Source organism: Serinus canaria, chromosome 7, assembly GCF_022539315.1.
Source record: "Serinus canaria isolate serCan28SL12 chromosome 7, serCan2020, whole genome shotgun sequence".
In the NCBI taxonomy this organism is placed as follows: Eukaryota; Metazoa; Chordata; class Aves; order Passeriformes; family Fringillidae; genus Serinus; species Serinus canaria.
The window spans coordinates 30,070,647-30,084,105 of NC_066321.1; the positions used below are offsets into that span (position 1 = coordinate 30,070,647).

The 13,459-nt window shown below is 38.9% G+C and overlaps 1 protein-coding gene across 6 annotated transcripts in view; it reads right to left on the minus strand.

Annotated features, from left to right (window-relative positions):
* The window catches only part of PMS1 (PMS1 homolog 1, mismatch repair system component), a 44,006-nt gene that overhangs the window by 30,071 nt on the left and 476 nt on the right, over positions 1-13,459 (minus strand). For 3 of the 6 annotated variants that reach the window (XM_050976760.1, XM_030240827.2, XM_050976762.1), the window contains exons 2-5: positions 11,423-11,569; positions 7,573-7,755; positions 5,520-5,622; positions 4,228-4,391 (exon numbers count right to left, since the gene is read on the minus strand). In XM_050976760.1, coding sequence (XP_050832717.1) covers positions 4,228-4,391; positions 5,520-5,622; positions 7,573-7,755; positions 11,423-11,554 — 582 coding nt within the window. In that variant the 5' untranslated portion in view covers positions 11,555-11,569. Of the gene's footprint in view, positions 1-4,227; positions 4,392-5,519; positions 5,623-7,572; positions 7,756-11,422; positions 11,570-12,681; positions 13,453-13,459 lie in introns of those variants that run through there. The other 3 variants (XM_050976763.1, XM_050976759.1, XM_030240818.2) reach the window with 3 other exon arrangements.

Here is a 13,459-nt window from a genome sequence, read left to right on the forward strand (position 1 = left end):
CAATTCTGATTTTTTTAAACATGCAGCTACAGCAGAGTTTGAAAGCACAGTGAATGAATGCAAAGTATATTGACATTATTAAAAATGGTAAATTTACCCTAACACACTCACTCTCTATAAATCCAGACTTATTACAGAGGACAGGGACACAGAAAAAAACCCCTGGATTTGGATTATTTCATACAAACTGTTGGTCAAGATTATGCAACTTTGGAAAACAGAGGAGACTTACTGTAAAGAAAATACAGGGATGGCATCCTTTAAGTAAACTCTACCAACGAAAGAGGTTTTGGGGAAGACTACTACCCACAGTTATTACAACACTTTTTAAATGGACTTTGCATCCAAAAGTTCATGACTCCCATAAGAAACAAAAAAGAAAGTTTTAGGCAGAACTGCATGTGACCAAGCTTCAAATGTTATGTGTGAAAAAGACTGGCAAAAAAAATTCACTTATGCCAAGTTTTCCTCAACAGGAACTGGAAAATTTACTGAGCCTACTTATGGCCCATCTGTAATTTGCACAAGACATGGGACCACTTGTGCACAGCATGACCTGTTGATAAGCACCACCTAAATCATCTGCTGCTGAAATTTTTTTTGGCTCTACTATATATGATATTGTTAAAATAGGTATAGTTACTGGGTGTCCTTGCTCATTTTGGCATTTGTGGAATAAAGGCAACTGAAACAGAAATAAAGCATTCCTCAGTCTTACAAAACACTGATGAAATACCCTTCTATTTCTTCAACATCAGTGGTTTATAGAGACTGAGCTGAGGGCTACTGGTATTAAACAGAGAAGAGTATGAAAACTGCAGTTCTAGAGAAGAGCTGGAACTACTAAAAGCTGTGTTTTACCACCATGAGTAAAACACAGCCAGAGCTCACAGATTGCAAGAACACAGGATTTGGGGCTGAAGGGTTTGAGGCAGTTTAAGCAGTAGCTGACTTTGAAATGTTCTTAACACGCCTTCAGATAACATTAACTTTAAATAAACTTGCTGAATACTCATGTAAATTATTTCCATTTGGCTGTCTCATTATTCAATATGCTTTCAAGGAACATGGTGATGAAAGAAGAAAAATACCTCTTTCTAACATAACCATACTGGCAAGAGGATCAACATTATCAGTATTCAAAGAATGTCTTGGCAGGATAAACCTTCATAAAAAGAAGGAGCACTAGCTAATCCAAGTTGTCAAAATAGCAATAGTACCTCAAGGGTTGATCTGCAAAGTGATTCGTTATTTATTGCTAATGCAAACAAAACATTCTGAGAAGAAAGAGCAATTGAGTGTTTCCTATCTTGGAAAGCCACTGATGGAGAGTCCACAATAAATAAATCTGAGGAGGAATAGAGAATATCTATATTTTTCTTACCCACTAAAAATCATCCAAAGGCTGGAAGAGGTGGTTCTATTCTGGGAAGAACCACACTTAACAGCAATCAATATTTTCAAAACTAACACAGACATGAAATGTAGGAAGAAGAAAAAAATTCAGGAAATTTTATTCAAAAGCATAAGACACACACCTTCTGAAAAAACTCAATCAGACATGGTCGAAATTCACCATGCAACGTAGCATGCATCCTGAAACAATCTATACTTCAACAGCTCAAAATAAGTTTCTGCTGGAACTCATCAGGCAACCATTTTCAGATGCCTAACATCAGACACTTCATGGCAGCTTCAGCCTTTCTGCATTCCTCCCCAGTATCTCCAGGACTATGCTCTCACAGAATCACAGAACGGTTTGGCTTGAAAGGGATCTTGCAGATCATCTGGGTCCAACTCCCCAGCCATGGACCCCTTTCTCAAGACCAGTTGCTCAAACACCATCCAACCGAACATTCTCCTTTCTGGGGGAGGGTTGTTTTTAGTTTTTTTTTTTCTGGAATGGCTTTTTTTTAAAGTATCATTTTTGTAATTTATTTAGAAAACTTCCTTGAATACATTTTTATTTACACTTTTTTCACTTACTATCTTTTCTAGTCTCTCAATCCATCTTTTCTTGTCTCCTTCTGTTATAGCTCATCTCTGCTATCTTCTTGCCCTTTTAAGCCCAGGAACCTGATGGTACTCTCAAGGTGTACCTTCTTTCCATTGCAACAGAAAGTACTGGTTCAGCCTCAACAATTTGGGATCCTAAGAAGTCCTCTGAATAACTGCATATATAATTTGTCTTTCAAATGAGCACATTATCTATGAGCTACATACAAAAAAAGCTATTCTTAAAACAAATGCACCATTGACCTACTGCAAGTTGCTACACACTGGAAATTCAGAATTTCAAATCTTTTAAAAGGTGTGATATGACAGGTGACTTTTTATTTTGCACAGAATGCCAACAGCAGTAGAAAAACAGGAATCTGAATACATATTTTATAAAGTTCAGTTCAGTTTTTAACTTTCAAACAATTTTAAAGCCTCTCCACACACACAGACTACACTTTCTGTCTACTTAAGCCTTTAATTTTCCTGTCTCAGCAATGGCTACTGAGCGACCTCTTGTGATGAAACGTGTGAGCACTTTCTCACTTCTTTTCCTCTTTTTAAAAAATAAATTAAATTAAAAAAGGCTGGCAGTGCAAAATGAAAAGCACAAAAAACCAGCATCATCTTTATCATTACAATGAATGAAACCTTTTTACCCATTCATACAATCCCTAAAATTGGGTATCGAAGAATGTACCTCTGAAGCTAATAAGTGAGGTTCAAAAAAACCCCAGTGTGCAATGGCAACTATCATGCCACCCTTCACACCATTTTTGCAGGAAGTGTTGGGAAAAGTACATGTAATCACCTTCTTGGACCTTACTGCCATTGTACTAAAATAAGCAGAGAAAAAAAACCACTCCAAGATATTCAATAGTCTGATCAAAGGGATGAAATCAAAATACCATAAAGAAAATAGCATTTGTGACTTGTTGAAGAGGGCAAAAACAAACCACCAAGAAGACAAAATTAGTTTTATTGACCAGCATCAGTATTGTGAACCACTGGTAGATATGTCGAGGAGCTCAATACAATCTTGGAGGCAGATACCCCCCAAGATGTCTGGTTTCAAATTCTCAGTGATCTCAGTGAAGTAAGACTGCAAGTAGCTACTCTTTCTCAGCCTTGAAATACTAATTCTGTAGCCAGCTTTAACTTTTTATAGTATCTACACAGTGATATTTAAAAATACTTACAAAAATACAATAAAAGCACATTAAACAAGTCCAGAGGAGGATGGGAAATCTGTTGTCATTTCAGAAAAGTACATTGCCTTTTCCTACTCCCACTGCAAAGGAACTGAAGTGTGACTGTTTGATTGATGGGGTAACTGATCAAGTCTCAGTGAGCATGACAAATATCAACAAACAGCATTATTTTAGAACAGAAACAGAATTACTGAGGGATCTGGCCACGAGATGTCACTCTCTACTTTGTGGCTTGGAAGTTCATCAGCACAGCCTCCCCCTCAGAGGTGTAAAAAGCCAGGGTACAGCCAATGAAATCTGTTCTGTTAAATTTGGGTCAGGGTAAGGGGAACTGCCCAACATGTCATTTCCGTAGCTGTAATGCAGAATTACCATTCAGCATGCAGCAAAGTCAAAGTAACCTCCAAGTAAGCCCTGCATTCATCCTCCCAGGTTTAACCAAGAGCAACTAGCTCAACTAAATGTTGTTGTTATAACATGTTACTGCTCTCACACCAATGGCACAAGCTGTTTTGAACTTTCCAGCCTTTGTAAATAAAATCATTGTTATGTACTGAGCTCTTATCACTCAGAATAGAGCAAGCTGCCTGTGTGAACTATAGCTTCTATCCAGGTAGACTGCATAAAATAGTAAGTTTTACAAGTTTTTCGGGTGGCTTTGGTTAACATTTTATCAGGCCCTGTGGTCTAGTAAGGTCTCACTTCTTGGTTTGAAAAACATCACTAGCATCTTTACTAACCACTAGCATGTAAAATAATTTTTATACTTCATATATCTAGCCAGGCATCTCCTGCAAGCAACCAAAAATACCTGACACTGAGTTTTAGGAGCTTAACATCAAAATTTGTAGCCATTATAAATATACACCTATGAAAGGAGAAAGTAAGTGGAAGTCCAAAACAAAGCTATAATGAAAGAAAAATTTTAGGAATGAAAGATTTTGTGTATTACATGAACTGCACGGATTCATCAGAAACTGATCTTTAAAACAGCTGACAGAAAAAAACACATTATTACCTTATTATGTGTTAATGTTATCCTCAGGTCTGGTTTTATGATACCATATGCTGTCAGTAGATCTTGGACTTTTTTCAGTTCTTCCTTACACTTTCTATTTGTTGAGTAAAACTGCTTTCTTACAGGAAGATTCTTAAACAAATTTAGGACTGTTACTGTAGTACCTGAAAGAAAATAAAGTAGAAATTACACTGAAAGCAAATCACTGACTGGATATTGAGGTAAGTATTTTTACATAAACAGACACATTTGCATGTTGCTGCACTAAATCAGGTTATTAGCATGAGAAGAAATATACGAAATTAGCAGCCATTCCCCCCAAAAAGGCATCAAGATTTTTGATGCTTCTCCTTCATTTAGAGTTATGACTGCAGCATTCATCTTTCTTTCATACACACTAACAACAGCAAGAACCAGCACTAAAGAAAGCTGTCTCAATGCATAAGTTAGCTTTCATCAGCAAAATGATTAATTTAAAGACTAGAATCTAATCACACATATCTGGAGGCAAAGGAACACTGTGCTTCACTAAGGGCCTTCACAAGTATTTGCTTTAGGGTAGTACCTGAAGTGCCAAATATCTCTGCTCAAGGTACAGTACACAGTAGGAGAAGGAGGAATACTCATCTACCAGCACAACCACTTGAATTCCTAGCCCATAAGGACATTGCAAAGCATTAGATATGTCAGAGAACTCAACAATTTCAATGAAAGACAAGGCATTGCAACCTGCAGGCATTCTGGCTACAGGCTAAATCTTATACAGAGGCTTTACACAGGCTAAATCTTAATTTTTACTAATCCTTAGTAAAATTTAGGTACACACCCTTCCTGCAGGTTAGAAAGAACTGTGGCTTTGCCTGGTCCTACAGCCATGCTGCTTCCAGCAATTCCTATGTATGGCAGCAGGGCAACTCCCTCCTTTAAGCAAGGATTTTGCTACATACAGATACACTACTTCAGTCCTGAAAAAATCTTTCATACATATACTTACACAGACTTGGAGCATTTAATTTTTACAGGTTTTATTTCCACTGTCAGCTTGAAGAAGTGAGTCAGAGAAGGAGAAACTAGTTTATAATTACAATCTAGAACAACTTCCAAGACGTATCATTTCTTACGCTATGACAACACATTCTCAGCTGACAGACACAAGGCATGAAGCGTTTACAGCTGCAAAGATTTCATACTCAGCCTTTAAGTACCCAACAGGTATTTCAACATCAGACAGAGCCTCAGAGAAACACAAAATACACCTGTCACCTTGCAACACCAGAACAGTGATAGCCTACCTTGCCCAAGATGGGAAGGCTTTTTAAAGGTTACACGTCCATTGCTATCCAAAGCATACTGCATGCTGAAATCATCAGCAGCTGTCTTTGTGGTGACCAAAACCTGAAGAGAGTGATGTAAAAAACCCTTACATTAATCAGGGATAGACAAAGTTCAGAATGAGCTTAGATAAGCTTTGCTACCACACTCACCACACCAATCTGTTACTTTAGTCACCATAATTATATTCAATTAGTTTATAAAATTTTTCTTGAACAGGTACTTCTTACCTGTTCAGGCACAGAAACATTCAGCCTTATTCTGCATGTTTACTACCATTTAACTAAAAGCATTTCTATCATGTTGATTCACAAAGCACAGCAATTCCTGCTACCTACAACATACGCTGCTCTATCTTCTATTCTAGCACAGATTAAATAAACTTTATCAATTGACAGTTCTGCATTTTTACCCTCTGTGAGACAAACACACTATGACAACTTAAATTCAAGTGAGATTCCACAAACTTAAAGACTACTCTCAAACAAACAATGTATTTTCTTTCCACATCTAAACATATCTGGCAATCAGTCACAGCAAGTTTTGTAAGCTGTTAAGGTAATTCACAGATTGCTTTAGCAAGAGCAGTCATAAATCAGAGTTCAGTTACCAACGTTGTGAGTAACAGAACCACTGCCCTTTAACCACCTGGAAGACACAGTTTAACACACACACACTGAGTTTCAGGATATTTTGGTTTATTTTAGTGTCTCCCACGAATCATTCAGCACTCAGTCATGCCCCTGGAGACAAAAACAACAATTGATTAACTGGGAATTACAGTATTGCAGACCTACTTAAGGGCCAATAGCAAAGTACCTTCAAACTGAAATTTCAGGGGGCTGTTTGGGTAGGCAGAACACAATTAATGCCAGGAGTGTTAATTAACATAATTACTGATACAAGGAGTAATACTTATTAAAACACTTCATACACTCATGACACCTCCCATCTCTTATGAAACGTACCATAGAGCTGATTAGAAGCCCTGAACAGATGGCATTCTGCTCTGAGAGCTCATTAGAAGGAACCAATGATTGAGGTCTGTCATCATCCATGAAAACACCAACATTTTCAAAAGCATCTTTGGAAATCTCCATCCCAATACACAACTCACTCCTGCTTAGTGCAATGTGTATGCAGCCCAAGGGACCAAGGAGTGAAGCTGTACCACCACCTCTCCTGAGCTCAACAGCTGATGGTTCCAACCAGACACTGGCATTGGTACCTTCCTGCATGATCTAATCCTCGGCAGACTTGCACCTAAAACTTGGCCTTGGTGCAGCATGAATTCAGAAAGGGAGAGCACAAGAGGTCTGGCAGACGCTGTGCATTCAGCAGCCTGAACACTTTTCAGATGGTTTTGAACAAACATATTTACTTTTAGCCAATAAGTTAAGTAGCAAATGTCAGTACACTGCCAATCCTTTTAATACAAACACATGGCTCAGACTCAGATAGGTCAGGTAGCAGGTTCCTGTTTACTCATAGGGACAAAGTTTGTGCAATTGCAGTCACACACATGTCAAAGAGCAACAAGGAGCCCAGCAAGAACCTATGACTGCTGATCACCTAGATAACAAGGCAGAAATCATTACTGGAATGGTGGCTATGTGAGCCATCAGCTCCCTGAAATTACTCCTCCTGGCCATCACCTTCTGCTCCTTTCTTGATCAACCCTAATTCAAGTAGCAAAGCCAGCATACTCTTTGACATGATACTCCCTGCCACAAAAGGAAAGAAAATACAACACAATCTGTCTGTTACCTGTTCTGACTAAGCAAAATAAACAGAGCACTGCTGCTACCTGTGTGACAGAAAGGCAGGACTGACACAAACAAGAAATTTGTATGACATGGATTCTGGGGTTGGGGAGAAAAGCAGCATACACAAGCATATCCCTGGCAAGTCACTGGAACATTTAAATTCTTTGCACAGAATAAAATTTTCATGAACACATATAGGCAACAAAAATCCTAAGGCAAAGGCTCCACATTTATTGCAAGTGCTCACTTCTGATATGCTGCAAATCGATCCCAAAGCTTCCCCACGGAAGCCGTATGTTGTCAGCCTTTCCAGGTCCTCAGAAGAGCTGATTTTTGAGGTGTAGTGTTTGATTGCCATAACTTGGACATCATCAACCTTGATCCCACTGCCATTATCTCTTACTTCTATTTTGCTAAACCCGTAATTCTCCTAAAAAAAGAACAAAACACAAAGGAGCAGTAAAACAACTGTTTTCAAGGTTACAGCTTCTAACTAGCCATATAGAAGTGGAAGCTTTGCTTGTTGGGAGGAACTGAGCAACCATTAAATGCTTCTGCTTAAGGAAAAAAAAAGAAAAGGAAAAATACACCATGTTAGGATAACAGTGACGGTTTCTCTAATGAAATAACATAATTCATCTCCTGTGACTTGGAAATGGCAAAACCTAAGCTCAAAAGGAGATCTATAACTGGAAAGCTGAAGATTTTTTTGTTTCTTTTCATCTCTCTTACCTACTCGGTACCGATTTTTTTGAAATCACTTGAATGCAGCTCTGCATCCACTGAATTCAGTAGACCCTCACTTCACACCATTTTCAGTTTCAATTTTGATTGATGCGATTCCACTACGTTTTCTTAAGTTCTGCTTTCCACGTTCAATACACAGAAGATGAAATTCTAATGTGAGGCAAGGCATGAATTGTAAGGGTAACAAAAAAGCTTGTCAAGAGATACAGTATTTTACAAAAGGAAGTAAAGGTTCCCAGAGGCTCTTTTAAAACAGCCTTCAAGGAAGCAAAGTTCAATCTTTGTGATTTACCTTTACTTTTACTGAATTCCAGTTTAAATATGTCATTCCAGTAAGCCATACCAGCATAAATAGGGTAAAATTCTGAAACCCAGATATTTACAACAGCTAAATAAAAGATGAAATTTAGGTTCTGTAACATCTCAAACAAGTGCAGCAAAAAATTCTTCCTTCCAGCTACACTATAGTCTGCATAAGTGAGCAGCCCCCAGAGGAACCACAAGCCAGAAGGAGAAAGTAATCAGAGCTGCAGGATCACTAACTAAGCTTCCTCCATAGAAGCAACACTGGCTCTTTGAAAAGATAATGATGCAACACACAAAAACTGTGCTGGCTGTAGTGTGTAACACATCTAGGTGACCTTACAACTAGTTTTGCTTAGAAATTGTAATCTTAAAATAGTGGCTGCCATCACTGATGCTGGACAGAGCATGTGATGGTTGATCACTGAAAGCAGGTTGATTAAACAGGACAAACTTTGCTGTCCTACCTGGGCCTATGCTGAAAACAGTTATGAAAAATTATAACATACTCACAAGGTTATTTCTTGAAGTAAAAAAATTGATGCAATCAAAACCAAAAGAAAGGTATCTAAAGAAACCACCTGCATTCAAACATATTCTGATTTAGGAAGCATCAAAAGCCTCTGAGGTAGGCTCAGAACCACAATCCACAAAAACCAACAGAAATATGGGTATATTTCACTTTCTGTTTTAATGAATGGTGCAAAAGCTGTCTTCAGGTGAAAAACAATGCTTTTGCTCATGTTTGAGTCAACTTCCTACTGGGCAGCAAAACAGAACTAAGCAATACACCTCAACTGAGCACAAATAAAACATGAGGAAATAGAGACAGGAAACCCTCTACCCTGCTGCTCTATGTGCCAATGAAAGGTTTGAGAATTTTACAATGAGCTCCTATTTTCCATTCTAATTTTTACTTTCTAACTAGTTACTTGTTTAAGAAAGGTGAGATTTATCTTGAATCCAAATGTTACATAAATGATTCTCTCTTTCTCTTTTAATCTTATTAATTTTTACTTGTGCATGTTTTATGTAAATACTATGTAAATATGCTTAAACTTTGTATTTTGTAACACCTTCCTTCATGAGCTGAATCTTAACAAGGTTATGAACCCATGAAATGTTTCAGTTGCTCTGCCAGGTCACTGATGCCAATCAGTATGATTCAGCTTTGGTACACAGTGCAAAGATGCCAAATAACATCACCTATGGCCAGTCAAGACAAACACCAGCCAAAGCTTCCCACTACAGTTCAGCACTGCCATGACTCTTATCTGAGACCCATTCCATCTTCAGGGTAATTTCTGTCTGTCTGTCAGAAAGGAGTTGATATCTTTGTTCAGGCAAATTGGATAAACTATGCCCTCCTATTCCATCTGAAAAAGATTAAAACAATGCAAATGCTGCAGTTTCAGGCAAAACCCATCAAGCTGTAAAAGGGAATTTCAGAGTTTCTCTTCTCTGTTACGCTTTTGAATGAATCCAGAATTCATGTGGTCATTGACCTCTATTACAGGGTCAGAGTTATTTTAATTTCCCATTAAAAACTACCAGAATACCAGAAAAAAAATCCATTGTTTCACAGTATTACTTTCTAGTGTTGTACAGAGTACAGGTTTTCTCTTCTCCCCTATTACCCACAGAAGAACAATCATCAAATTTCTTTTAACTGCTGACAACTTGAGTAAAGCCATGTTTGTTTGTCTGGAACTACAGCGTTTTGGATTGGGCTGGACTGACACAAAAATGTCAGAGTAGTGTAGATGACTAATGCATTGAAAATGGTTAAAAATGCTCTTTTTCGTTGATTTGGGACAAAGCTTGTTACTGTGCTGTGAAACCCACACTAGTTAGAGGGCTCTCTCCTCTGCAAGGCTTGTTCCAACAATTCTGGAACACTCCAAAACCTTTCTGTTCACTTCTTGCAGCTACTGATCAGCTCCCAGGATCTGATCCCAATACCCTTCACCCACACAACTGTGTACACACCACTCACTTTGGAGTTACTCAAGAAGTAAGATACTCTGCAGTCTAAATATTGAGAAGACAGAGATTAGGAGAGACATGGCAAAGACAGAACATCTTCAGTTCACTCAAAGTAGTAACAAACATGTGCCTTGGCATCTACAGGAAAGCATTCCCACATGGAACAACTCTAGATTCATTCAGAAAATATAGCAGACGTGGACAGAGAAATAAGGAGAAAATGAATTGCACTCCTAGTTAAGAGGACTGGTCTAACACTTAATTCAAGAGTATCCTATGCACTCACTGTTATCTGCAGAAAGGAAATTGGACACTATTCTGAATACATACATTTATACAGGATATAGCAATACTTCTTTCTTACTAAGCAGGAGATACTGCTACTAGACAGCTGCTGAAAAAACACTGCAAAAGCAGAAATAGGACAGCAAGAGGAGCTGACCAGTTACCCACTTCACCCAATCTGTTGGATAAAAAAGGCTCAAATTCTTTATTAAAAGTAGTAATTTCTATTGTCAAAAACTATCCCTGAATGACATGTCAACTTTTTTGAACAGCTTATAAAAATAAAGAGTTAGAAGTAGCCGGAGTTCACCATGTTAATTAGAGACAGGGTGCTGATTTGTATTACAAAAACATCTTTTACTTTGAATGGCCATCAACCTCTTCCACTGTCTCCATTTTCACCTTTCTTACAATACTTTCTAATGAGAATTAATATGTCAGCCTAACAGTAAACCTAAGTCAAACATATTTTAAAAGAGGCTATTAGTCAGACAACATAAATTTTAAGTAGGAAAAGGGAAATTAAGAAAGCTGACAGTTTTTTTCCCCACGATACACTCAGAAGCACAAATATGCCTTACTGTTTCAGGGCCTCAAAAACTCAAATGGAAACTAATTTTGTACCCTTTCTACTTGAGGTAAAAATGTATACATATAAATATATAATAATCATTGCCATTCCCCAAATTACAATAGCCTAAAAAATCACATTTGCAATGGAACAATTTTATTGGCATCTTATTTTATATCCAGTTATTTCTGAGAGAATGACTTACCAGTTTAATATCAATGCCTGTAGCACTGGCATCCAAGGAATTTTCTATCAGCTCCTTCACCACACTGACAACTGAAGTAATCACCTGAGAACTTGAAAGAAGTCGAATTGTCTCTCCAGGCAGCTGTTTCATGGTGGAAAGATTCAGCTGCACAGAAAAATAACAGAAAAAGAACGTAAAAGGAACACTACAACTACACAATTCTAAGAAATTGTTTCACAGGAACTTTGAAATGTAGAAAAACACAACATTATGGCTGCAAAGTGAAATTTTCAAGTTACAGTAGGAACCAGCTTCCTCAGCAGTCAATAGGTGTTGGGAGAGAAATGGGGAGGCAACACACTGGTGGTGAGGAAAAGCCATGTTCAATAGCAATGGGATCTACTGGCAAAAAATGAAAACCAAACCCAAAAAAGTTCTCTATTACAGTCTTGCCTCTCTGATCTGATGTACTGTGTGCCCTCAGTCACACATTCCTACGTCACTCTCTCACTTGAAAATGAAGATGCCTTATGAACCAGTGGAGATTTATTTTTTTAATTATTGGAAATACAAAGGGTTGTAAAATTCTTGCTATATTATAGAGACACTCTCCCATGTGACACTCTGACACTCCCCATCAGACTGTACACTGATCTGTGAATTTTAGCATGCGTTTCCATTTAAGTACTTACATTGACACAAACAGCCAAGCCCCAGGAAAACTATTTTGCTGATCCTTGTAGCTTGCCACAAAAGAATTCAACCACAGTTTTATATGCATATGAGAGAGGCAGGGGAATGGTTCAGACAGGTTTCTTCTCTATAATAGTTTATATTATATAATGCTATTTACACTGAAAAACAAACACTCCTGGCAGTCCTGGCTTTCCCATTGATTCAGTCCAAGGTATCTGCTGAGGAACACAGACTGCACACTCAGCACCTGTCCCAAGGATATGAGCACACATGGAGGAACAGAACGAACACAGATTTCCTCCAGACACAGCCAGGTCCTGGTGAGGGATTGCAGCCAACACCCCTAAGCAGCACTGCCCTGCAGGGTGTATGCAGCTGATACAACAATTACAGGACATTTCTGTGCCTAAACATCCTTCTAAAGACAGCTGCCTTTAAACATAAAAGACTAAGTAAAAATGTGGTTACTTGGCTTTGGGGGGGGGCAAGGGGAGGAAGTACAGTGTTATGAAGTACAAGCAGCACTGAAACTTTTCTAGGAACAGCTACAAAGGGGGTTTCTCGTTATTATTGTTATTTACATTGCAAAGGGAGTTTGCCTTTCAAATGTGGTAAAAGGATCCGATGAAACGTTATTCCACCAACTGGAAAACAAGAGGAGCAGGAGAACGTGTGCTGCTGAAGACAGGCCGATGTTAGTATCACGTACACGTGTTCAGAGAGGCAGGTTTGGAGGCATTCATGCACTGTACAGGACTCCTGTATCAAGTCCTTCACGATTTACTCATGGGAGTAAATCAGATGGGAGCTGGATGCCTCTCCATCAAAAGTCACTAAGATATGGGAGCATCTTATAACAAAAACGCTGGAGACCTCAAAGGCAAGTTTTCTATGAGGTGGGACTGATGCAGGCAGTTTGGGAAAGGGATCAGCTCCCGGCTGTGCGCCATCCCCTGCTCTGGACCCCAACTGAGGTCACATCTCGGGAACACCTCTTGGGAGGCACAAAGGGACCTCTGGGACGTCTTACCCATGGAAAGGAACCTAACCTACGATGCCTTTTATATAAGAGACAAGTATCTCAGCTCAAGCCACCTTACTACTGCAACTTTTCACGGACCAGAGGCGTTACAGCCGTGCTCTATGGGAAAGGGCAGCATTTTCTGCGTGGGAGTCCCATCACTGATCTAACCCTCGGATCCTTCTACAGACATGTCCGACATGCCAACAACTGCGGTTCTACACATCCTCAGCTAAACCGGGAATAAAATCTCCCTATATTTCACGGTTCTGGCCCCACAGATGTCTGGAGCCACACCAAGAACCCCACCCCCCCACTCCGAGCACCGCCTTCCTCAG